The 26,541-nt window shown below is 32.8% G+C and overlaps 1 protein-coding gene across 1 annotated transcript; it reads right to left on the bottom strand.

The window, feature by feature from the left end:
- Nucleotides 1–1,306: 1,306 nt before the first annotated feature.
- Nucleotides 1,307–3,809, bottom strand: LOC141669516 (protein FLX-like 3). The gene is made up of 4 exons (XM_074476104.1): nucleotides 3,662–3,809; nucleotides 2,307–2,843; nucleotides 2,032–2,171; nucleotides 1,307–1,927 (listed from the first exon to the last, which is right to left on the bottom strand). The coding sequence occupies exons 2-4, from the start codon at nucleotides 2,831–2,833 to the stop codon at nucleotides 1,803–1,805; spliced, it is 792 nt and encodes a 263-aa protein (XP_074332205.1). The 5' UTR covers nucleotides 2,834–2,843; nucleotides 3,662–3,809; the 3' UTR covers nucleotides 1,307–1,802.
- Between the last annotated feature and the right edge of the window lie 22,732 nt (nucleotides 3,810–26,541).

Genomic DNA, 26,541 nt, shown 5'->3' with positions numbered 1-26,541 from the left:
AAAAAATCAAATCAACCCGAAACTCGTAACCCGAATCCCGATAACACCAAACCACTCGATGCGGTTTTATTCGGTTTGATTTAACGGCTTTTGGCGGTTTATGACATTTTTTATCAGTAAACTCATGAAATAAAGTAACATTTCTTCTTTCTCAATTTACGTAATAAATAAATAATTATGTATTCTTTCATAATAAAGTATATCCCTCATATTAATTGTAAATGATTAATGTCTAATAACATTGTTGATCAATTAGTTGTAAGAATAAATGTTTAATGTAAAATAAATTAAAAAGTTTTCAACATTATTTTTAGAGGAAAGCAATTCACAATCTATTGAAATGTAAAATAAATTCGTGATTATCTGATAAGATTTAACATGAATTTAGTTATTTATTATAGGATAAAATGTGTTTACATTATATAATCATAATTGTAATATCGTGCGTGTATATATATTTAGGTATGTAAATATATTGACTCGGTTCGGATTGGAAGCGGGTTGAGTTAAGGTTAAACCAAAACCAAACCATAACCAGCGGATTTTTAAAATAGTTGAACCGTAATAGCACAGCATATTTCAGTTTCGATTTGGGTCGATTTAATATTGGTTCGGTTATGCGGATTATGCGGTTTAAATCGAACCGCGATCACCCCTAATTGCCATATATCAGGATACACAAAAATCCACTGTATCACTGACTAGCAACTTATAAATATATATCATTTCTTATCTAAATAAAAACAAAAAATTATGATTCAAGATACGTTTTTATTGCAGCAGGCACTACGGAGGTCAGACTTTTTTAGACCATATGCAAGATCCTGATACATGTGGATCACTTTTACATATACAAAGTTATAATATCAGAGTTTGAGGTCAAATCCCCGTAACAATAAATCAAAAATTACCAGATTATTTTATTTCGTTATGTTTTCAATTTGAAATTTATGGCTTAAATTTATGCCCGACTTTCATGCAATCAAATGCTACCTCTAAGGCTTCTTACATTAGAATCTTTAAGTTCGAGCAGAAATCTATATAGAAGTGTGCCGGGTATAAGATAGTGTTTATGAGAGCATAGTTACAGTCACATCAATGATCAGGTAAATTAACACTAGTGTTTTAATCTCAACAAAAAAAAGGATCAGAGAAGTTGCTTGACTCGGATTTTGTACAAATATAATTGCATTGCTTAGACAAATACATCCCTATTGAGTCGTGGAAAAAATACCTGACATGCTCAAATACTAATCCTCAATTCCCGTGTCAACAGGCCAACAGCACATATCTTTGATGGGAAATGGATGAAAGGTGCCACTACATTATATTGCATCGATTAGCAAACTGCCAGATGAGTAACGTTTTCAACCCAATGACACTGGCACTGGGGCAAATAGTAGCAAAATATAAATGAAATTGCTGATAGATTTAAGCTACAAGATTATACATTTAGGAAGATTACACCAGACATTCATTGAGATGTGTAAACTAGAGCAACTAGCATCAGCTCCTAGTTCTGGACTTCTGGTACATTTCAGGAAAGATATCCAGAAAATAGTTATGGGAACTGATCTCCAGCCACCGTTGGATGGGATACAGCAGCCGCATTGTTTCATTGCGGGTACACTCACCCTCCGCAATGAAACATTGCGGCAGCCCGCAATGTAATATTGCGGCTGGTGTATCCCAGCCAAGTTGCCTGTGGATAATTTCCCAATAGTTATATAGGTTCTAAAGCCACCTTCTAGATAATGCAAACACAAACACCACGAAACGGAGCCAATTGCAGTATTTTAGGATCAGCGACGGGTAGAGCCACGGCTGTCATACGCTCCCCACGTTCCACCACCATAGACATCGCCATATGCACCAGTTGCATACCTCGTCTCAGGGCTTCCATTCAATATTCCATAACTTCCAGCACCTGGCAAGATTTGAGAAAAGTGAGAGCAAAAAAATAAAAAACAAATTACACTCTTAATCAACAAACAAAAGAGAAAGGGTGGGTACATAGGGGCAGGAACTGACCTCTACCTCTCCGATCTAGACTCAGTTGCTCAGCTCGCAGCTTCTCTACTTCCCGGGCCAGGGTAATAAGGTTTTTCTCCATCACTTGCTTTTGTTCAGTTTGCTCTTCATTTGCTTTCTTCTCAAAGTCAATAGCTCTCCTACAAAAATTGCGGTCAAGTAAGGGTAGCAAATAGTAAGATAAAACCCCATGATAGATCTTATTTTAATATGGTCCTACTAGGTGGTAGCAACTCCATCACAAAAAAAAAGCATAACCTATAAGAATTTCAAACCTGGCTTCCATTAGTTCTTTACGCATTCCATCAACGTCATTCCTCATCGCAAATATCTGTTGATTCTCAGATTTAACTTTGGTAACGTCCTTCGTAAGGTTTTGAACTTTTGTTACCAAATCTTGTCGAACGGAATTTAACTTTTGAGCTTCAGCCCTCAACTGAACTACCTCTCCCCTCAATGGCTCAATGTCACGAAGCTCAGTTTCAAGCTTTAATCCTCTTTCCACTAATTCTCCAGTTTGAGCATCTTTTTCAGCACGTAGTTTAGGTATCATCTGACCTAATCTATTCATCTCATCATTGACTGCAGCCAAATCCCTTTGAAGGATTACATTTTCATCTATGACATGCCTATTTTCAGCAAGAATTCTTTGAATATCTCTATGCTGGAGTTCAATTTCCTCCTCTAGAGCAGCAGGATGAGGTGGTAGGGGTCCCGGGCCTCGATGCAAGAGAACTCGTGGATCATCACGATGACCTCGATAGGGTTCATAATGGCGAGGCACACGATTTCTCCCTTCCATACTCCAAACACTACATTAAGGCCAATGAACATAAGTACAATAGGTCTACATCTCAGGACGAGAATATGAGATATACCAACATAGATATTATCGAGTATTGATTACAACTACTGCATCTATATGTTGATGCTTTAAACTATACAAAGTACCGACATAAGGTTAACGTTAAAGTTTGATGTACTCAGCTCAAAGAAATTCTATTCCGTTACATCAATTTTAATGCCGGAATTAAAAACTAAAGAACTCTTCATCAAATAAAGGTCTGAATGGCCACAGCCATCCAAACAGGGACAACATCAACTCGGAGGAGCAGGTTTTCAACAGATGTGATTCAATAATATCAGTTGAACTAGTGAAGCTACTACTGTTGTATGAAGATCCTACACGGTCTTTGTTACACGTAAAAAATACTCGCTAACAAATATTTATCTCTAATCCAACTCTTCTATCAATTTACTAGAACTCTAAAGATTCACGTTATAGCAAAATAGGGACATCCTTTGTCAAGTCCTCAACGGATTTTTTTTACCAAACCTGTAACTAAACACCTACTACAAACAACTTTTAGCCAGACTTATCTAATGAGAGAGGATCCTATTCAGTTTCTATCTTATCATGCATACAACAATTTCAATTTCACTAAGCTGTAACAATATTCAACAATTAAACACCCTGCCATAAAAACAATTCATTGAAAACACAACATGGAACTTCTAAGTTCAAGATGAGCAACTACACAAAAACGAGATAATCAACACAGAACAACAGATGATTAGCCAAGATAAAAAGCTAATTGGATAACAAAAGGTTAACAAAATTTGCACATACCCTTAATTTGATGATATCTTTGATGATGATTTCACAAGTGCTGCACAATTCAGAATGAATTTATACACCATGAACCACGTATCAACGAACATAAATATGAATTATATATCCCTAATTCAAAGCATGGGCGTGGGTATATGGGTTTTATAAAAATGATGGTCAGGCCCAATCCAGAACAGATGCTAGTACACCGAAACGGGCTTCATCGGTCCATCATGAACCTAAAAAATTCAAATCAGCTTTTTTTTTAATTAATATGACTCGTGAGTAGAGTTGCCCGTGGGCCGGGTTGGACCGGTTTTGCTCTTATAGTGACCCAACCCATTTGGTACGGGTTAGAAAAATATCAATTCATTAATTTAAAAAAATTATGAAACTCAACTCTATTAATTGTGTGATGGGTTGGGTTGGGTTAATCTGATTGATTAATTAAGAAAAAAAAACTTTGTCAAAATTATTGTAACAAAATAATATTGATTGTGAAGTACAAAGAAGAAAAATATAACAAGAAATATTATATCTGTAACGACTGGAATTTTCGCAATGTAATTATAAGAATAAAATATAATTCTGAGATATATTGGGAATTATGTGGACTTATGATTATAAATATAAAGTATATAATTTTGTGACTTATGTGTAATTTCTGTGAAATAGTAAAAGAGAATGTAAAATGTCTCGTTTCAGTTTGATGAGTCAGTAAAAGGCATAAGTTATGTTTTGAAAAGCATAAATGAGTCAGTGGTTGTCGGGCCGTCAAGTATAACGGGACATGTTATATGAAAGATGGATTAAATGAAAGGGATTAAGAATGAGATAATATGTGGGTTGTGTTAAGTTTATGGAAATATTGAGTATTTCGTGTATCTATGATTATTTAGATTCGAGATGTGAATCGGATCGTTATTTTAAAGTGTCCAATATCTTATACAAATATATATAATAGAATTATGTGTGAAAGTATCTGATCATAAGTTTTGATTAGTGTCATTACGTGGATATATGTTCGTGGATGTTTACGTTTGTGATTCGGGAGTTTTAAAGATTTTTTAAAATATTTTATTTGGTAAAAATAAGGATTATTTGATCGTTATATATTTTTATAAATTATCAGAGAATGATCAAAGTGTGAAATTTTATTTTATTATCTCTAGAATAGTTCTAGAGACTATATAAAAATGATAAATGGATTTATTCTGATGTTCTAATATTTTAAATTGATTTTTTCAGAGTTTATTCTATTATTGGTGATTTATCTGTAAAATCCATAGAAATTAATCCGTTTGCTCAAAAATTATTTTAAAATACAGGGAAAGAGCTAATTTCCTAATATTTATTTTGAAAATTAGAGTTATGTCATTTCTATAATTTATAAAACTTTTTTTATATTGTTGCATTGTAATTCTAGGATTTTGTATAAAAAAAAAAAGAAAACGAAACAAAATGGAGAGTTTACCATTTTGCCCCTAGCTTATATATATACACTCCCCCTCTCTTTTTCTCCCCATCCTCTCTCTCTCTTGCTCTCGGTATCTTTTTCTCTTCTGGGTTTCTTTGATTTTCTTGGAAAAACTCTAATCCAAGCTAGGATTTGAGCTTCCCTTGCCTTCTTTATATACATATATATAGTTGCATGTATATGTGGGTGCTTGTGTGTTTGGTTCGGATGATGAAATCCTTTCGGTTTCTTGTTTTGATTCGGATTTTCTTTTGAATGTGCATGAACTAGTCGATTAATGCTTGCATGTTGAATTGGTGTTGAATTTTTGAAGAAAATCGGCGAGGTTTTGAGTTGGGGGCCGAACTTGGCAACCCCGAACCCTTACTGCCACTAGAGATGAACTCCGGTGAGCCGGTAGTGAATGATGATGCTATGCCTGAGTTCTAGAAATTTAAAATCCTACTTTTGAATAGTTGCATGTTAATTTTCGGTTTCGAAATCGTGATTGGTTCGAATTAATTGATTAAATTCGGTTATGTTAATTTTTTGTATGTGAGTTTAGTTCAAATGATTTTTAATTGTATGTGATATGTTGAATGTGTTAATATTGATGGTTTAAGGAATTATAGTTGAAATCGTATGTAGTTTGGTGTTGTTTCGAGGTTTCGATATGATTTGAGTATAGATTTTGTGATTTGCGAGTTGGATTATATGTTAAGATGGAATTTGCATGTATAAGATGTGATTTTGAATTTAATTATAAAGGTTTATATTCGGTTTTAAAGAAAATAAGAAGTGAATCCTTGAAATCGAGTTGCATGTTATGGTTTTGATTCAGTATGTTAAGTCGTTAGTTTGGTAATCGAAAAAGTTGAATTGCATGTTACGTTTTATAAGTATAAGTGGATAAATGTTGTGGTTGATTGTTATTGTTGAGAAAAGTGATAGCGTATTAACGAATACGTCATGCCCAATTTTTGAAAGAAATTATAGATATGTATCAGGATTATAGACGATATGATTTAATGAGATTTGGTTATAAATGAAGTGTGTCAGATTATGTGAATACATGATTACTTGCTATGTGTAAAGTGACGAGTTAATCAAAAGTATAAAGCGTATAAAGGTGCTAACTTATTGTGTGTTATGTGTGATATCTATAATCTATAATTACTATAATAACCGGAATCGGGTATAATTTGGTTCAATGGTTATTCCATAATTTTGGTTAGTAAAATAATAAATAAATAGTGTTATATATCCCCTAAACTACTAAATTATTAAACTACTACACACATAGTCTACTTATTCTACTAAACTACAACCACAACTTATCATATTATTAAAAAACTAAAAAAATAGTGTTATATATCCGCTAAACTACTAAATTGTTAAACTACTAGATTTAGTATATTTATCCTATTAAACTACGACCATAAGTTATCCTATTATATTTTTTATAAATTTATTATTATTATATATTTATATGAATCATTTTAAAACTATAATATGACGGGATAAATAAAAAAATTAAATATTAACGGAAACTCATGCATCACACGGGATTTAAGCTAGTAAGTATGTTAGGTCAGATAACACTGTAGAAGGGGGTTGAATACAGTATTTATACAATCAAATCGATTTAACACAAGTATGTAACAAAGACTAAGTATATTGAATAAACTCTATTACAATAAGAACTGTTGTTCTCTCTTAGTGATGAACAAATATCACTAAGAGCTGCTAGGTTACAATGTATAATCTTCTCGATAATGATAACACATATAGTGTAAACCCTAAGTCTGTGTTTATATAGTACACAGTTACAAGATAACTTCTAATTGATATGGAATACAATTCTGTCTCCTAAAATATATCAATCAGATATCTTCTACAAGTCTTCCGGTCTTCTAACTCTTTCCATGCATATCTTCTTTTGTTTTAGTTTAGATCTTCTCCTTTAAATCAGCTTCCTTCCTTAATTGTAAGTCTTCCCGCACTTAAGTTCTGATATGACCTTAAGTTCTGATATTAAGTTCTGACTTCCAGTAAGTCCTAATTTCAGTAAGTCCTGATATGTCCTATTTGTTAAGATATGAAAACTAAACATGAATCATATTAGACATGACATCTCAAATATATCTAACAATCTCCCCCAACTTGTAAATTATGCAAAATATACAAGTTAATAGATTTGATGATGTCAAAAACATTTAAGTACAAATGCAAATAAGAGTTTAACTAGATAACTAACTACAACTTACAGTTCGTGTAGCTTTTACCAATCTCACTGAGTCAATTTGAATCCATAATGATTCTTTACAAAGCTTGATATCAGCTTTTCTTCTTTAATCCTCAGGACTTGAGATATTATAGTCTTGACTTGCTTCATCTCTTAATTCTGACTTCCAATCTGGTAGATTGCAGTCCTTAAAGCAGAGATATGGTTTCTTTCTAAACCATCATTCAGTCTTATTACCTTTGGATGAGAAGAATCTTCATTGTAGCATAGACATTTCCCTTTCAGAATCACTTCAAGTGTAGCAGAATCCTTCTTCATTGGAATCTTACTTCCATAATCTTCAACAATATTAGGAATGAATTCTGTAACCCTTGAAACAGAAATTCTTGCTTTATCTCTGATGGTCTTCAATATGAAATTTGACCATCTCCTGGTAATATTAGACTTTACCTCTATAAGGTAATAAAAGAATTTAAGTTCTTTCAGTGATTTGTTTAGCACATCTGATTCTGACATCTGATATGTCCTTCCATCTTCAAGAAATAGAATCATATTTTCCTTGACATTATGCTTGTCATGAGCATCAAGTACCACTTGAACAGAGATAACCTTATCAAGGTGTTTCTGTGTAACATCTTCAAGAGGTCTGTCAGTCAATAGAAATGGATCTCTAGTAGCAACTTCAACTCTTGTTTTGATCTTAGCTTCATCAGAACCTAGCCCAACCATGTCTCTTGCTTCTCTAGAATTTAACTCAATAGTCATGAAAGTAGACAACAATTGGCTTTTCTTTGGATTCGACGGTATGACATTTTTCCACAGAAGTTTCTTTTTATCTGCTACTTCCATCTTGTCTAAATCAACTTAAGCATTGTCAGAGGTTGATATCTTGATGACTTTATCAGAACTTGTTGTTTTTGTTGTAGCTTAAAGTTCTTCACTCTAAACAACTTGAGCCTTGTTAGAGGTTGTCTTTGATTCTTCAGAAATCTTCCTTCTTTTTAGAGTTTGAACATCTTCATCTTCAGCAAGAGTGTCATCAGTAACTTGAACCATTTTGCACACTGGTTTTATCAGAATTTGAGGAATTTTCATCTCCAGTGGCTTGGTTGGTTCATCAACTTTTTCCTTCCCTTTGTCTTTTGGATCAATCTCAGATTGTGATCTTATTTTGGGCTTTGATTCCTCAGTATTTGACTTCTCCTTGATCACGATGCCTTTTTCCTTAGGCCTTGGAGGTTTCTTTGCAACAGAAGCTTTTGGCTTTAGATTTGTCTTTTCAGCTTTAAACCTAGCTTCTTCCTCCTTGAGATTATCCAAGTCCATTCCTAGATTATGTTTCAGAAATAATCTTCTAGCAATTTCTTCATCAAGTGTCTGAATCTTGGGATCTTTGTTGTAGACTGTTGTCTGCTTCCCCTTGAGCTTCAGAGTTTGCATAAACTTTTGAGAATCTTGACTTCCACCTTGTATCAGAACATCATTCTTTGTCATCAGATTTTGCTCATCAGAACTTGATATTAGATTTCGATTATCAGCACTTGCTATCAGATCTTGAGTTTTAGCAGCTTCAGAACTTGTCTTCTTTTGAATAGAAGATTTGTTTGCATCAGTAATTAGTTTCCTTGAAGAAACCTTGTTGTGCTCTTTACCTTGAACTTGACCTCTACCCTTGCTAGGGTTTCCCTGGTCATCAGCTTCATCATCTTTCTTCTTCAGTACTTGATCATCAGAGCATTTGGACTTAACTCTCTTCTCCTCCTTTTTCGCATCATCAGTTAATAAGAGAGAGAGAGAGAAGAAGTTCAACTGAAGATTGGAGTTCATCCAATTGAGCTTTTTGAGAAGCTTGATTTTGCAGGACCTCAGCAATTTGGGCCTGTTGCTTCTCTTGAATCTTCTCAATGGCTTCAACCTTTTCAGAAATAGGTCTGATAAACCTCTTTTTGTCAAGCTTGGTCTCCATATCTAGCTTTTCAGCTTTTTCAAGAAGCTTATCAACCTTTTCTTGAGTAGCATGGTGTAGATCTTGAAGATTCTTGGTAGATATAGATGTGACTTTGAGTTGTGTCTTGAAATCAGCATTTATGAGCAACTCATCAGCTTTACCAATATGGTATGTCAATACTTTAGAGCTTGGAATGAAATCAGTTTCATTCCACTTATTGGTCCACTCCACACCTCTGTGAGTATCTTTCCAAGGAATAGGTGCTGCTTGCTCAACAAATTTCTCAATTAGTGCCTCCTTTCCCAGAATAGGAGCAGGAGTATCAACAGAAACACTATTTTCTGAACTTGAGGAAGATTCATTATCTTCTGACAGAACTAGAGTGTGTGAAGCAACTGGAGATTCTGGAATAATCTCATCTAAATTCTGAGCATCAGAATTTATCTCCGGAATTGGTGTTGTTGGTGTAGATGGTATCTCAGCATTTAAGATTGGAGAGTTGACTTGAGATTGCTGAGCTGCTGTCATTGGAGCTTCCATATAAAGAACAGTTGGTATATTCAGATTGTGAATATTTATGTCAGAATTTGTGGTTTGTTCTTCAGCATCAGCTTTTGCTTTTATTGGAGAGACAGGAGGGGTGAGCACTGTATCAGGAACAGTGTCTTTTGGTGCTGGAAGGGATTCAATGATTATTGGCTCTTTGGAGATCAGAGATTCCTGATCCATTTCTTCAGCTTCAACAGTATCTTCTGATGGAGGCTTAGCCAAATGCCTCTTAGCCCTCATTTTCTTCAATCTCCTTGCTAGTGAAGGAGTTGCTTGAGCATCGTAACTAGCAGTTCTCTTTCTTTTCAAATTACCCAAACCCTCAGCTTCAGCACTTATCTGTGGGGTTGACCCTTCAGCTTCTGTTTCTTTCTAAAAAACCAGAGTTTCAGCTTCAACAGTCACATGTTCTGATGCATGAACCTGTAGTTATTCCTCTTCACTGTCAGATTCATCCCTGAGAATCATCTTTCTTCTCTTTTGTGGAGGCTGAGGAACAAAGTTTGCCCTCTTAGGCTTGGAAGATGAAGGTCTGATGGTATGTGCTGATGGTTGGTGTTGTGAAGATTGAGCTGATGGTTGGAAGTAAGTTCTGGTGGTAGGTTGAGTTGGTTGAGGTTGAGAGGTTGATGGTTGTGTAATTTTTGGAGGTGCTGATGGAGGTTGGGTTGGTTGGACATCAGGATATATGGTAGAATATGTGGCTGGATCAGAATTTACCAAGAACTGTTTGACAAAAGTAGGAATCTGGAGGGGTCTTAAAATAGTCTTCTTATTATCAGTAGATAATAAGTCAGTAAAGGCCCTCTTAGCAAGTTTAAATGGTGAAATCAACTCACTTGCTAATTGGGGTACATCAGAGTTACATACAGTATTTCTATCTTCTGTCATCCTATCCCCTATGAATCCTAGTACAGCAGTAGCATAATCAAAATGAGATTGAGTAATAAGAGCATACCCAATTTGCTGACTGAGGATAAGAATTGCATCAAAGTTTGAACACTTGTTTACAAAGGTTCTTATGATGCAGTCAAAGAAGAAACTCCATTCCCTCCTAATGTTAGGTCTCTTCAACTGTCCCAGCTTTGCCAAGGTCTTCTCATAGCCCATAGTTGCCATTAGCTGTTGAAGAGCTAGCTCATCAACTGTTGAATATGTGCAATTTTCTGGCAGATGGAGTGCTTGTCGAACTGTGGCCAAAGTAACTACATGCTCATCCTCCCATATTGAAAAGATAATACTTAGGGACCCATGAGCACCACCATCATCATACATGCCACTTCTCCAAAACTCCAGCAATTGAGTTCCAGAGATGGCTTCTGGTTGGGTCAAAGCATACCCAATCTCAGAGTTAGCAAGAAAGTCCTAAATAAAATGAAGTTCTGATGGAGCTTCACCCTTGCTAAGAATAGCCAAGTAATTGTTGGGAACACACTTAGCTCCATTGAAAACAATATCTTTTGGTGCCATTTATGTGAAAAAATAAATGAGAAAAAGTGTGTTTGCAAGGTGTTTGATAAAATGCCAGTATGAAAAACAGCTTCAGAGAATATTAGTGGGTGAGAGAAAATAAGAGAGATGAGAGAATAAGAAAAGTAGGTAAAAGATTAGAAAATCTTTTAACTCTCTTATTTATACAGCCCATGTGATAACAGTTATATTTTTGAAGAGTGGCAGACAATATACACCTGGCAACATGTGAACAGTCAGTAAAAAGTTAAAGCAGGAGTTAGTGGGCACGAGAACTAAGCAGTAATTAATGTGCACATGCAGTTTTTCAAGGAAAACACGCTTCCCACTTACTCAATGATTATGACTGTTTTTATCTCACCTAATTATATTCTGATTAAATATGACTGTTTCAGTATTTACCACAAATAAGTCAAGTAAATAAATAATGCCATGTAAGCATCAGAGTTTCCATCAGGATTTGCATCAGAACTTGACTTACATCAGAATTTAACGGTCATCAGAACATGGCTTCTGCACTCACAAAGTGAATGTTTGTTACTGTGATTTTTCATACAAATACTGACTTGTTTCTTCAGAGCTTAATCATCAGAACTTGTCCTCAGAATTTATGCAAATAACACTTAACTGTTTGTCAAAAACAACTTAATCACCATAATAATTTTCATTATTCATATGGAGTGAGAGTGTGTGCATATAGCAAAATATCATAAAGATTAAAGTCTGATAAACTTCAGTATATCTTAGAAATAAGGCATAACTAAGAAAAGTGCTTAAAATCTGTCATTAATAATGAAGTCTACTATAGAATAAATTGATGTAAGAATCCACCTCAACTATTTGTGCTCATTTTATGTATCTTTTAATATTCTTTTTCGCAGTGGCTTCTCAGTGTAAGTGAGTCACAACTGTTATCAGAATTTATGTTATCATAAGAGTATTTCTCCAGTAATCAGAGAATGTGAAAAGTCACCAAGAAAAATTTATTTGCTTTCGAATGCATATTACTTAATACCAACAATGCACTTGGGTCTTCCCTTCCACATATTTACTCTAGATCTCAAAGGAGTACCTGAATTCAATTTTCTGTTCTTTTCTTTTCTTCAGATAAGTGAGGCTTATCAAGCATGTGGTTCATCCTTAAGATTTACTAACATCAGAATTTGATAGATAAGAAGAAAGACTCTAGTTTGTGACTTAGTAATAAGATACACAAAGTAAATTTGACTAAGCTCAAAATCAGAATTTGCTTGTGTTAATGAATTTCCACATAAACAACTAATTCAAACATGGGATTTCAAATATGTTAAAGACTACTAGGTCAACATCTAACACAGTTATCCTCATTGGGTTGAATAGTCACAGAACATTCAAATCACTATCATAGTATATAAATCCACATCAGATAACAATCAGCATTTACTGTATTACAATTTAAGCACAGATTACATGAAGATAAGACAATCTGTAAACACTGATCATAAAGTCTGATGCATGAGAACAAAAACTAAGCTGATTTAGAGAAAGAACCTGAAACCATTCCAAGTTCATTTACCAGTCTTATAAAAGTAGCTTCACATAGTGATTTTTTGAAGATATCTGCTAGTTGTTGATCTGTTGGAACAAAATGCAATTTCACTGTACCTTCCATCACATGTTCCCTTATGAAATGGTACCTAATGCTGATGTGCTTTGTCATTGAATGTTGAACTGGATTACCTGTCATAGCAATAGAACTTTGATTATCACAGTAAATAGGTATTTTAGAAAATTCTAACCCATAGTCCAGTAACTAATTCTTCATCCAAAAAATCTGTGCACAACAGCTTCCTGCAGCAATATATTCTTCTTCTGCAGTTGATGTGGAAATTGATTTCTGTTTCTTGCTAAACCAAGAAACCAATCTGCCTCCAAGAAATTGGTAGCTTCCACTAGTGCTTTTCCTATCTATTTTGCATCCTGCAAAATCTGCATCTGAGTAACCTATTAGCTTAAAGTCTGATTCTCTAGAATTCCACAATCCTAGATCAGTTGTACCCTCTTATTGAGAGTAGCCTTTAGCAACCATCCTTGCTTTGTTCCTTGTAATTATGACATTACTGTCAGTTTTGTTTCTGAACACCCATTTTGTGCCAATAATAGATCTGTTCTTTGGTCTTGGCACTAGTGTCCAGACTTTATTTCTTTCAAATTCATTCAACTCTTCCTACATTGCTTGCACCCAATCAGCATCTTGAAGAGCTTCTTCCACTTTCTTTGGTTCAGTTTAAGATAGAAAAGAATGATAGAGACATTCATTTGATGTTGCAGTTCTAGTTCTGACACCTGCTTTAGGATCTCCAATAATTAAGTCAGGTATATGTGATTTGATCCACTTCCTTGCAGATGGAAGTTGATTTCTAGAACTGGATCCTCCTCCATGATCCATGATGTCTCCATCAGCATTTTCTGATGCTCCCCCTTTAGTTATACTCTATGAGACTTCAGAATTTGAGTTGGTTCCTTCAGGATTTGAAGAATCGGAGTTTCCAGAATTATCAGAACTTGGCTCATCAGAACTTGATAAATCAGAACTTGAAGAGCCAATGACAGGTTCTGATGCTTCATGAGAGTCTTGAGTTGTGGTAGGATCGTCATCTTGCTCCCCCTGGACAGGTGTATTTTCCCTTGGAGTAGTTACCACAGTTTCAATGACATCATAATTTAACCCATCAAAACTTACAGGATCAGGATTTAAGCCATCAGAATTTGCAAAATCAGAACTTAAATCTTCATTTTTAAATCTCAGCTGATCATGATCATTGAAATCTTCAAGTCCAGTAATCTTCTTATCATCAAAAGATACATTGATAAATTCCATGATAACCCTTGTTCTTAAATTGTAGACTCTAAAGGCTTTTGTGGAAAGTGGATATCCAACAAAAATTCCTTTATCAGCTTTTAGATCAAATTTTGACAGCTGTTCAGGATGAGTCTTAAGAACAAAATACTTACAACCAAATACATGAAAGTATATCATATTTGGCTTCTTTTTCCTCACCATCTCATATGGTGTTTTTCCATGCTTGTTTATGAGTGTAGCATTTTTTGTAAAATAAGCAGTCTAAACAGCTTCAGCCCAAAAGTAGGTTGGTAACTTTCCTTCATCAAGCATAGTTCGTGCAACTTCAATGAGAGTCATGTTCTTTCTTTCTACAACTCCATTTTCTTGTAGAGTTCCGGGTGGAGAAAATTCCTGTTTGATTCCATGCTCTTTGCAGAACTCTTCCATGATTGAATTCTTGAACTCAGTGCCATTATCACTTCTTATTATTTTAACAAAATCTTTGACCAATTTATCCAGCTGTTTGACATGATCAGTTAGAGTAGATGCAGTTTCATTCTTCTTGTGCAAGAAATACACCCAAGTGTATCTTGTGAACTCATCCACTATAACCATAGCATATTTCTTCTTTACAATAGACATGACATTAACTGGACCAAATAGATCAACAAGCAGTAGGTGATAAGGCTCAAGAATTGAAGATTCAGTTTTACTCTTGAAAGAAGATTTTCTTTGTTTTGCCTTTTGACATGAATCACAAAGGCCATCAGGAGAAAATACTGATTTTGGCAGTCCTCTCGCAAGATCTTTCTTTACTAGCTCATTTATGTTGTTAAAATTTAAATGAGAGAGTCTTTTGTGCCAATTCCATCTTTCTTCAATTGATGCTCTACTCAACAGACAGATTGCAGAACCATCAGAACTTGTTGAAAGTCTGGCTTCATAAATGTTACCATGCCTATAACCTTTCAGAACCACTTTGCCTGTAGAATTGTTTACAACTTCACAGTGTTCTTCAAAGAAATCAACATGATAACCTCTGTCACAGATTTGACTAACACTTAGAAGATTGTGTTTAAGTCCTGAGACAAGAGCTACTGTTCCAATGATGACATTTCCAATATTGATATTGCCATATCCTAGAGTTTTTCCCATGTTGCCATCTCCATAAGAAACTCCTGGGCCAGCTTTCTCCACAAAGTCTGATAGCCGGGCTTTATTTCCAGTCATATGTCCTGAACATCCACTGTCCAGCACTAGGATATATTTCCTGTTGCCCTGCAATCACAAATACCACTATTGGTTAGTTTTAAGGACCCAGACTTGCTTGGATCCTTTGGTCTTTTTAAGTTTGTTAGCATTTGCAGCGGATTTAGTTTCAGAGTTTATGCTAACATGTTGTTTATCAGAATTTATATCAGACTTTGCATCAGACTTTACACTAGAATGAACAATTCTAACTTTCTTCAAAGAAGGTTTTATTTGATAATAATCATAATACAAACTATGATATTCCTTACAAGTATAAATGGAATACCATAAACTACCACAATGAAAACAAGGATTTTGTGGCTTAAACCTAACAGACTGACTCTTAACTCCTGATTTAGGAGATAAAGAGTTTATATCTTTATTTTTCCTATAAAAAGAAGCAAGATGGTTAGAGTTTCCACATTTATAACATTTCTTTCTTGGAGCATTAGGAACAGGCATATAATTATTGCTTTTATTCACACCTTCCTTTTTATTCCTATTTTGCCTAGCTTTCTTTACCTTGTTGACATTCCTAATCTCTTTCAGTTTATGCTTAAGCTGCTTCTTTGTCATTACGCCTATGTTTACTTCAGCTGGTTTATCCTGTTCTAATTTGTCAGAAGTTGATTTTTCTTTTACTTCTGTCCTAGATTCTTTCATCTTTTCAAAATCATACTTTATAGTTTTTGCTACAAACTTAACATGATTTACCTTTGGCTTAACATTCTGTTTAACAACAATTGACTCAATTTGTTTAGTTCCTTTCTCACTTTTATCATCTCCATAACCTAAGCCCTCTTTCCAGTTTCCACTACTTAATAAATCTTGAGTTGTTCTGCCAGAGTTAGTCCAAGTTCTGATAATCTCTCTTTCCTTTTCTAAGTCAGCTTTTAGAGATTTATTCAATTTTAACACTTCATCTCTAACATATAAAGCATCATCTTTTTCTATCTTAGTTTGATGAAGAAAAACTAACTCCTTTTCTAAATAATAATTTCTCTTTTTATAAGCAAGATTTTTAGATGTTAATCTTTCACATGTTAAAGTCTGATCTCTATAACTAATGAACATGGTTTTAAGATATAATCTCAACTCACTAATATCATCAGTATGAAAGGCATAAGTTGTTTGAGGTACCTTCAATTCAGCAGTTTCAGGACTGCATTCAGCATTTGCCATCAAGGCATAGTTCACCTCATGTTTAGAATCTGAAGTGTCTGTCCAGCTTTTCTTTTTTGTGACAAGTGCCTTGCCTTTATCCCTTTTTCCTTTCTTGCAGTCAGGAGATATGTGGCCTCTTTCAGCACAATTGCAGCATTTGACACTTGAGTTGTCTCCTCTGTCAGACTTTCCTCTTTTGCCTTCAAACTTTCTAAACCCTAATTTCTTATCAGAACTTCCACTTTTCCTGGAAAACTTCTTGCCTTTTCTGAATTTCCTGTAGGCTATCTTTATGATACCCTTCATTATAAGAGCACACAATTTCATCATCTCTTCATCAGCATGCATTTCAGGTAAACTTTCAGTTTTTGAATTATCATCATCAGAATATGATGACTCTGAATCAGACTTTATGATGAGAGCATTTTCTTTGCCCCTCTTTGAGGCAACAACTTTAGGAGATTCCTCCTCAGCTTTAAGAGCAATTTTCCTTGACTTTCTTCCATGCCTCTTGCTCATTTGATCCATCTCAAGTTCATGAGTCCTGAGCATACGATAAATTTGATCAAGAGTAGTTTCAGTAAGGTCATAGTTGTCTCTTATGGTAGTAGACTTCAATCCCAACTTTCAGGAAGAGCTAAAAGGAATTTTAGATTTGAATCTTCAAGATCATATTCCTTGTCTATCAGTGACAGATCATTCAAGAGTTTGGCAAACCTGTCATATAAATCAGTTAATGACTCATCAGCTTTTGAGTCAAAGTACTCATATTCTTGAGTGAGTATAGTCTTCCTGTTCTTCTTGATTGCATCTGTTCCCTGGCATCTTGTCTCCAAAGCATCCCATATCTCCTTTGCAGTCTTGCAATGAATTACCCTGTTTGACATGACATTATCAATGGCACTATGCAGCAAATGCCTTACCCTTACATCCTTGGCAATAGATGAGATGTCTTCAGCTGTGTACTCACCTTTCTCCTTTGGTATGGTCTTTGCTGGTTGATCGGCAACTACAACCGAGATCTTGGTAGGCTTATGTGATCCTTCATTAATTCTATCAAGGTATTCTAGATCTATAGCTTCCAAAAGCATAGCCATCTTCACTTTCCATATGGGATACTCAGAAGGTCTCAGTATGGGAACCCTAATAGTCTCATATCGACTGTGGGTTTGAGTGTTTTGAGTTTCTTGAGTTTTGGTGGGCTTGGTTGGAGTTTGTGTTTCTTCAGACATGATTGTTTGGATCTTTATTGTATGTGTGTTAACAGATAAGCTCTGATACCACTTGTTAGGTCACACAACACTGTAGAAGGGGGTTGAATACAGTGTTTATACAATCAAATCGATTTAACACAAGTATGTACCAAAGATGAAGTATATTGAATAAACTCTGTTACAATAAGAACTATTGTTCTCTCTCAGTGATGAACAAATATTACTAAGAGCTGCTAGGTTATAATGTATAATCTTCCCGATAATGGTAACACATATAGTGTAAACCCTAAGTCTGTGTTTATATAGTACACAGTTATAAGATAACTTCTAATTGATATGGAATACAATTCTGTCTCTTAAAATATATCAATCAGATATCTTCTACAAGTCTTCCAGTCTTCTAACTCTTTCCATGCATATCTTCTTTCGTTTTTATTTAGATCTTCTCTTGTAAATCAGCTTCCTTCCTTAACTGTAAGTCTTCCCGCACTTAAGTTCTGATATGACCTTAAGTTCTGATATTAAGTTCTGACTTCCAGTAAGTCCTGATTTCAGTAAGTCATGATATGTCCTATTTTTTAAGATCTGAAAACTAAACATGAATCATATTAGACATGACATCTCAAATATATCTAACAAAGTATAATAAAAAAAGTGAATAACATGATTGGGGTGTAAAGTTAGACGTTCTGAGAAATGTCGGGAATTGATAAAGTTTCTAATTAGGGTTCGTTTTGTATTGTAGATTTGGAAAGTGAAGGCATTCAGACTAGGAAAGGAAAAGAGGTCTTGGGTGGCAGTAGCTCAAGTCACGTGAAAGAGGAAAGCTTTTTGAGGCAAGTAACTCTGTCTTCTGTTGTGATTTGATTATAGAAAGATGTTGATGATATGCATTGAGAAAGTAAAAGATCCCCTTAATACTGTTATTGATCCTCGTGATAAACCCTGTTATTAGTTCCTTTTTTTCAAGTACATATCCCATGTCTTTATTTCTTGCTACCCTTGCGATCCTTTAACCCTAAGTGACGTAATAAATCTTTCATAATCAATCCCTTGTTAACATAGATTCTTATGATAGAAAACTTGTGCCATGTTAACATATCGTTCCTTGAAACTATCCCGATAACAACCTTGTTAATACTGTTAGGTCCCGTTAAAGGGCTTTTTGAAGCTAGAAGGAGGGTTGAATAGATTAATTACCAATTTAAAAATTATAATGGCATTTTAAAAATATTTATCCCGTTTTAAATATTTTATCGATACAGATTATATATGCGGAAATAAAAGACAAGGAAGAAAATAACACACGAGAGATTTATCCTGGTTCGAGATGGCGCAAGCTCTAATAGATTCGCTCACCACTACGTCCAATCCCCAAGCTCTTCTCTAGTACCCAAGATTTTCCCTTAAAATAACCTTGCTCCTTACGTAGGCGGAGAAGCCTTTACAACCCCACAAATATTTGTCTTGGTGCGTAACTCCGGGTTACCACCTCAAAATAAATGTGCAAACCTACACAACCTATCTTAGACAATAACACCATGTTATTTCTTCAAAGTTGATGTAGAACCCTTGGTGTAGTCTTTGTCCTATTAACTTTTGCTGGTCTTGGATCTCAGTAGTTGGTCTTGGGTCTTTCCTCTTCCTCACGGTGCGAAAACTACTAACTTCCCGTTAGTACGTCTAGGACTTGGGTCTTAGAATGAGAATCACCTCACTATACTTCACCTCACTGCAAAACGAATAAGACAATATTTATAAAACTATATCCGTTATAGATAAAAAGAGTTTGGACTAGTAATATACTTAACTAGACCGAATGTCGTACAAATATTCTTAAAAGAATATTAACGTATACTTTTTTTAGATTAAATGAATGTTAGAGTATACTTGGTATTACTTCATTTTGTATTATATATCTTATTTCCGAAGTAATAAATATATCAAGTCCTTGGTGAAGCATTATAGCTTTCGGATCTTTGATAAAATAATTTCTCGTTTAATATAGTCGTGTGTAGACTTTTATAAATCGAGAACGTTACACCTATTTTTTAACTCTTTGCACTTATAAAATATTTGGCCGAGAGAATAAAATGTGTGTAATTTAAACAAAATATATCACAAAATATAATAGCAGAGTTTAAATTATATTAGCACAATTTATATGTGTATATATATATAATACAATATAAGCTTTAAGTTTTTCTCACGAAACACTGAAGATGCTTGTAAGGGAAGTCGCTTAATTCTTATACGATTATATATACTTATTTTCACTTAAAAGCTTTAAGATCTTCCCATGAAACACTAAAGGTGCTGGTAAGGGAATTCACTTAAATCTTTTAACCAAATATAATAAATATGTATATATAGATATATATAATGTAAGCCTTAAGTTTTTACCATGGAACACTAGAGATGCTAGTAAGGGAAGTTGCTTAAGTCTTGTTAAACAATTATAACAAATATATCAATATATGGCCAAAATAAGTGCGTTTAAGTTTAAAGAATAAAATGATATAGCTTTGTAATTTAATTTCCACAAAATACTAAAGGTGCTAGTTAAGAATATAAACCAAGCGTTGTATGAAATTTTCACTTCGTGCTAGAAGTGTATAATTTATAGAAACCAGATATTGTACGGATTTGTTTTTCTTTAATTTATGAATATTAAGTGTGGTCGGTTAAGACTCGGACAAAAGCTAAGAGGTTTACCACTTTTAAGAGATGAACGAAAAAATTTGTCGGAGGTTCGGCCGGATTTTGGTTTGTTGGTCGAACTTGGGCAGCCCTTAGGGAGGCAAGAAAGTGGTATGGATGAGTTTTGCTTGGGACGATAGACCTTGGTTGGGGGAACTAAGCTTGAAGATCAAAAACCTTGTATATATGATATATATTTGTAAGAGAGAAGGTTTTTAAGATGAAGTATTTGGGTTTGGATTTTAGAGAGTGTATAGAGAGAATAATTCTTAAAAATGCCCAGCAATTGATTAGCTCTTAGCTTGTTTTTTTAAAATGGTGGGGGTGTTTATTTATTGAAGAAGTTAGGTGAAGGGAGTGGTTGAGATTGAGTTAAAATGAATGGTGAATGAAGAGAGTGGTGTGGATTGATAAGGTGGAGGATAAGGTGTTTTTGTTTGCAACTTGCATATAGGAAAAACAAGAAAAATGTCCGCAACTGTTAATTATATAATAATGGATTTTAGCTTTTCAATTAAACATTAATTACTTAATTAATTAAGTAATTAGCACCATTAAATATAACGACTTTGAAAATCCTTTAATAAATACAATCAAAAATATGATAATAACCCTTAATTATCATAAAATGATGATCTAAAAGTTTTGGTCAATTTTGGTCAAAGGTAGCTTGGTCAAATGCTCGGTCAAAGTCTTGGTCAACACCCCGAAAATCACACCCGGACAAAGTTTCTCAAAAAATTACGAAACTTTAACCATGCATAGAATATACCATTTAAGAGACAAATCCTAAGTTTCAAGATTTTGTAGAAAGTGGAAGTATTTTATTTGGATTTAAATTGATAAAATTAGGGTTTGGTTCCAAATAAAATATGAACGATCTTTTATGAAAGCAGATAGACTTTGTTGGCTCAGTTTGGGCTATGATAAATACTTAGAATATATTTACTTAAACTATAAAATATTTTCAGTGTGTGGGAAATATTTTTGAGTATGTAAAAGTATTTTCTCTGATAAATAATATATTTCAGATACGAGAGAAAATTATTTTGAAAAATATGAGGACGGGGATAAAATGAGATATTAATATTCCTTAATCAAATATTAATTTCTAAGAGTGTAAAAATATATCTTTGGATTTATAAATATTTATGGAGTGAAAGATATATATTTTATCCCTTTAAAAATATTTGTTTTTGAAATAAATTTAGCACGAGCCTTCTAAAGAATATCCAAGTTCTGATATTCATTTTTCAAACTTGTTGCCTTATTAATATTGCAAGAGAGCCTAAGAAAGAATTCATTCCGATAATTATTTTATGATCTCATTGCTTTAGAGTATATTCCTTTAAAAATAAATTTTTTGATTTTTCAGCAAATTGGAATATCTCTTGTATTTCCCCAACTCACGTTCCCTTCATTTCCAATTTGCTTATTCCCCTTGAATTCTTAAATTGAACCTAAGAATTATTTTCGATTTGAATGAGTCCAAATGATTTCACGTACTGGTAATGTTAAAATTAATTTAGTTAAAACTTTTGTGCTTTCCAATTTAAAGGTTTTTCAAATGAATTCCTAAAGATTGTATAGAGACGTAAGAGGCTAGTGGGACTAGTCCAGTCATGTAGGAGGCTAGCGGGGATTGTCCAATATGTAGGATGAAATAATGTCATAGGTACCTTAATGATCGGATGTAGGTCAGTACGAGCTGATCAACCGTATTATATTTTAAAGATGGGTATTCCAATCAAGGGTTTTTTGTTGTTAAAATGTAAAATTGAAAGACTTTTAATTGTACAACGAGTGTTATTCATTGCTTTGGATTTGAAATGGAATAGTTTGTATTGACTTCTTAAAGTTGTGAGAAAACTTAATCGAGAACCTTGTCATTCTATTTACACATTTGATATTCAAAGCTTGGCTTGATTTCTTAAAAGTTGTGAGAATCTCTCTAAGAACCCTAACATTTTGATATTGAGAAATATTGATATACAAAGCTTGAATCCTGAAAGCCTTGAAACCCTCTCTTGAAACAATTTCCTAGATATTGCTAGAATACTTCCACCTAGTTATTCAGAATAAGAGTGCCTCTATTGTATTTGCTTTTTTAGAACTGTTTAAATAGTTACTTGTTGAGCCTTGTTGCTCATATATATGTGTTGATCTAAGCAAGAAGATGGCCAGACATAGGCACACTGCTCATAAAAGCGTTCCTGACGGTCTTGTACATATGGGCACATGATATATAAATGTTACAACAAAGTTTTTCAAGTACCACGCATGTACAAAGATATTGTGTCTGTTTGAGAGCTCACATTTGGCACTTAGATGATGCAAATGATGTTTTTACTATATTAAGAGTGTTTGGGTAAATAAGATAGAGCAACTAGAATGATCATATTTAGACATATGATGAAAGTGAAGCGACCCTAACATTTTCATTTTCATTCTAACTTATTCCCTATTTTAATGTTTTTTAAATTTGAAGTATGAATATGAGTTATCGACGCTTGACATTGATTAAATGGATTTACTTTCAATATTTTTTCTTTAAATCATGCATTGATAAAACAAATATCGTTAAATTCAAATATAATTTATTTTATGTTTTTCTTGTAAAAAATATATAATAACCTATAAATTAACACTTATTTAAATTTATAAGTATGATACTTCCTCCGCCCGCCTCATTTTTTTACATTCCGAAGAGAATGACCAATGCACATTTTAAATTTGCTATTCATATATTCAATTTTATTATATAAAATTTTTAATTTTATAATTAAATTTACACCTATCTATACTATTATATTACACACAAAACATTGAAAACTTGGTTGTTGATCCTCTGATCACTCAATCCAGAACCGTCACATCAAATTAATGAGAACCGTTAGATGTAGTCTTAAAAAATTATTACTCAAGAAATATAAGATTCGAATCTCATCACCAACATATTAAAATTATAATATATAATCTATAATGATAAAAATAATCGTGCACCGCATGCGTTATATATACTGGTACTATTATATTAAAGACGAAACATTAAAAATTTGGTTGTTGGTCCTTGATCACTCAATCCAAAGTCGTCAGATCAAACTGATGAGAACCAGTGAGATACAGTCTTTTTCGTAGGTTTTGATTATTTTGTTTAAAACAATTAAGTGTGAAATTAAATAAGTAATCTAGGAATTTTACTAAATTAGATAATAATTGTAATAACCATGATTTTTGTAATTATATGTATATGCACTTTTTCCCATTTTAATTATTTGGTTAGATAAAAAAAATATTTTATTATATAGATTTGTTATTAAATATAAAGACGCGTATTTTTATAAACATTTCTAGTTATCCAAAATATTTAAGTAAGGTAAAAAAAATGTTTTAATTTATATGTGCATAATTTTAATTTAATATATATTTATTTTATGACTAGAATTTAAAATAGGTGTAGTTATGTTGTGTATATTTATTAGTATGTGTTATGTGTATTTGAAAAACTCAGTCAAACACTACATGTTAACAAAGAGATAATGTTTGTTTAAATTTGTGATCACGTACCCACTAACCCATTGAATCGGAGTATTAGTTGAACCAACTTGTGTATAAATAGGCTATTAGCATATCATTTACCTCTGTATAACATCTTCTCTTTTCAGGTACGTTCTAATTCTCATGTTTTTACTTATGTTTTACATGTTTATTGCATACTTGTATATATATATATATATATATATATAATTAAATTACATTTTTGTGAACTTACGTATGACTATTCTAATCACTTGTTATTAGTTTATTTTATTATTTAGTTCCATGGTTATGTGTATAACACTATAGTTTACTTAATTTAATCATTTAGTTTGATGTTGATTATTAAATGTTTTAGTTAACAATCACCATTTTTTATTAAATATTTAATGCATGAATTTATGTTTATAATTATGTATTTTGTGCATGCATAATAATTAATATGTTATATGTTAAATATATGTTTGATTTAGATATGCATTTAGATGAGTGCACCGATTAAATATATGTTCATTTATTAAATTGGTTATACTTATTTTGTATAATGATATTTTCACACGTAAGGTTATGAAAATTTTATACACCAATATTGATATTTTGTTCACTTGCGTAATCCTAAGCATATGTTACCTATTTAATTTATCTTTGTTATTTTATTTTAAGGATTATATAGATAGTAAATATTAAACGTACATCTATTTTATTCTGAATTTAAATAGTTTACATAGACTTGATTTATTATTAGTATATATAATGTATTTAAGTGTTGAGTTTTTTTATTTGTCGGTACACTATTTTGAACTATTATATGAGAATGGTCATATTTATATGTCAATATGAATTTATTTTGTTACTTGTAGTGACATTTAATTGGTATTGTGGGTTAAGTTTTATAAAGTTAAAGTTTTGTTAGCTTAGTGGTATACACAAGTTAACATTCTGATTATTTTATTAAGTATGTATGTGTGTATGTCTAGGTTCATTTTGGCAACATAATTTCGGAGATATTGCTATTAAGGTAAGTTAACTCTTCACACTTTATTTTATTTTGAAATCTTTTAAATAATTTTGTTCTGCTTTTGTTTTAAAATTTATGGATGAAGTACCCTGTTTTAGAAATAAGAATTCCCAGTGAGCTCTGACTTATGAACCAGTTAGTAATTGTGTATAGTTCCAGAACTAGCCTTTGATACTTTACTAGGGAGTGCTACTTATGATGCCTTCAGGAGGGCACACTCTATGATACCTTAGTAGGGCGTATTATTGACAGAAATTATGAAGTTTTGATACTGCGTGTATTTGTGGCCTTAGCGAGCTGTGGAATTATATCTTATGTCATATGGATTTTGGAAAATGATTTTTGTTTTATAAAATTATGATACTTGATCCACTACTGTAGAATTATTTTCTTGTTGGGCTCTTGGCTCATTACTCACAAATTTTCATGTGCTTAGCTTTTGGACATCTTAAAGGTGGACTTGATTTGAGCTTGCTTTGAAATAATATTTTAGTGATTATTTTTGTATTGGAGCTGCGTTTCCCACGATTTGCTTTATTTTTAGCTTAGATAATTTTATTTCTGTCTCGGATTTTAGAATTTTATGAAAAACTAGAAACTTATTCTTATTATGGATTAAATTTGGAGTTTTAGCTGAATATTTAAGTATAATTATTTTCTGAAAAGTCGGGGAATTACAGTTGGTATTCAGAGCCTAGGTTAGCTTCCTGCCCTTTTAGGCTTAACCTGTGAGTTATGAGTTTGGTTATTTGTGTTTCTAAAAAAAACTACTTTTTTTTGGTTAAATATTTTGTGACTTTCTCCATGCAGAAATATTTTTGGTATCATTAAATATTTTTGGTATGTTTAAATTTGGGGACCAAATATATTTTAAGGAAGGTAGAATGTAATAACCATGATTTTTGTAATTATATGTATATGCACTTTTTCCCATTTTAATTATTTGGTTAGATAAAAAAATTATTTTATTATATAGATTTGTTATTAAATATAAAGACGCGTATTTTAATAAACATTTCTAGTTATCCAAAATATTTAAGTAAGATAAAAAAAATGTTTTACTTGATATGTGCATAATTTTAATTTAATATATATTTATTTTATGACTAGAATTTAAAATAGGTGTAGTTATGTTGTGTATATTTATTAGTACGTGTTATGTGTATTTAAAAAACTCAATCAAACATTACATGTTAACAAAGAGATAATGTTTGTTTAAATTTGTGATCACGTACCCACTAACGCATTAAATCGGAGTATTAGTTGAACCAACTTGTGTATAAATAGGCTATTAGCATATCATTTATCTCTGTATAACATCTTCTCTTTTCAGGTACGTTCTAATTCTCATATTTTTACTTATGTTTTACATGTTTACTGCATACTTCTATATATATATAATTAAATTACATTTTTGTGAACTTATGTATGACTATTCTAATCACTTGTTATTAGTTTATTTTATTATTTAGTTCCATGGTTATGTGTATAACACTATAGTTTACTTAATTTAATCATTTAG

This window comes from Apium graveolens, chromosome 1, assembly GCF_009905375.1.
Source record: "Apium graveolens cultivar Ventura chromosome 1, ASM990537v1, whole genome shotgun sequence".
Lineage (NCBI taxonomy): Eukaryota > Viridiplantae > Streptophyta > Magnoliopsida > Apiales > Apiaceae > Apium > Apium graveolens.
The sequence above is the reverse complement of the archived record's forward strand: the minus strand, read 5'-3'. Positions and strand labels throughout refer to the sequence as shown.

What these genes read in the sequence shown, in the direction of transcription:
- LOC141669516 (XM_074476104.1), bottom strand. Translation starts at nt 2,833, where the DNA reads ATGGAAGGGAGAAATCGTGTGCCTCGCCATTATGAACCCTATCGAGGT. An exon ending in AAAGAACTAATGGAAGCCAG is followed by an intron (nt 2,172 to 2,306) that starts GTTTGAAATTCT and finishes CAATTTTTGTAG; the next exon opens with GAGAGCTATTGACTTTGAGA. An exon ending in TCTAGATCGGAGAGGTAGAG is followed by an intron (nt 1,928 to 2,031) that starts GTCAGTTCCTGC and finishes AAATCTTGCCAG; the next exon opens with GTGCTGGAAGTTATGGAATA.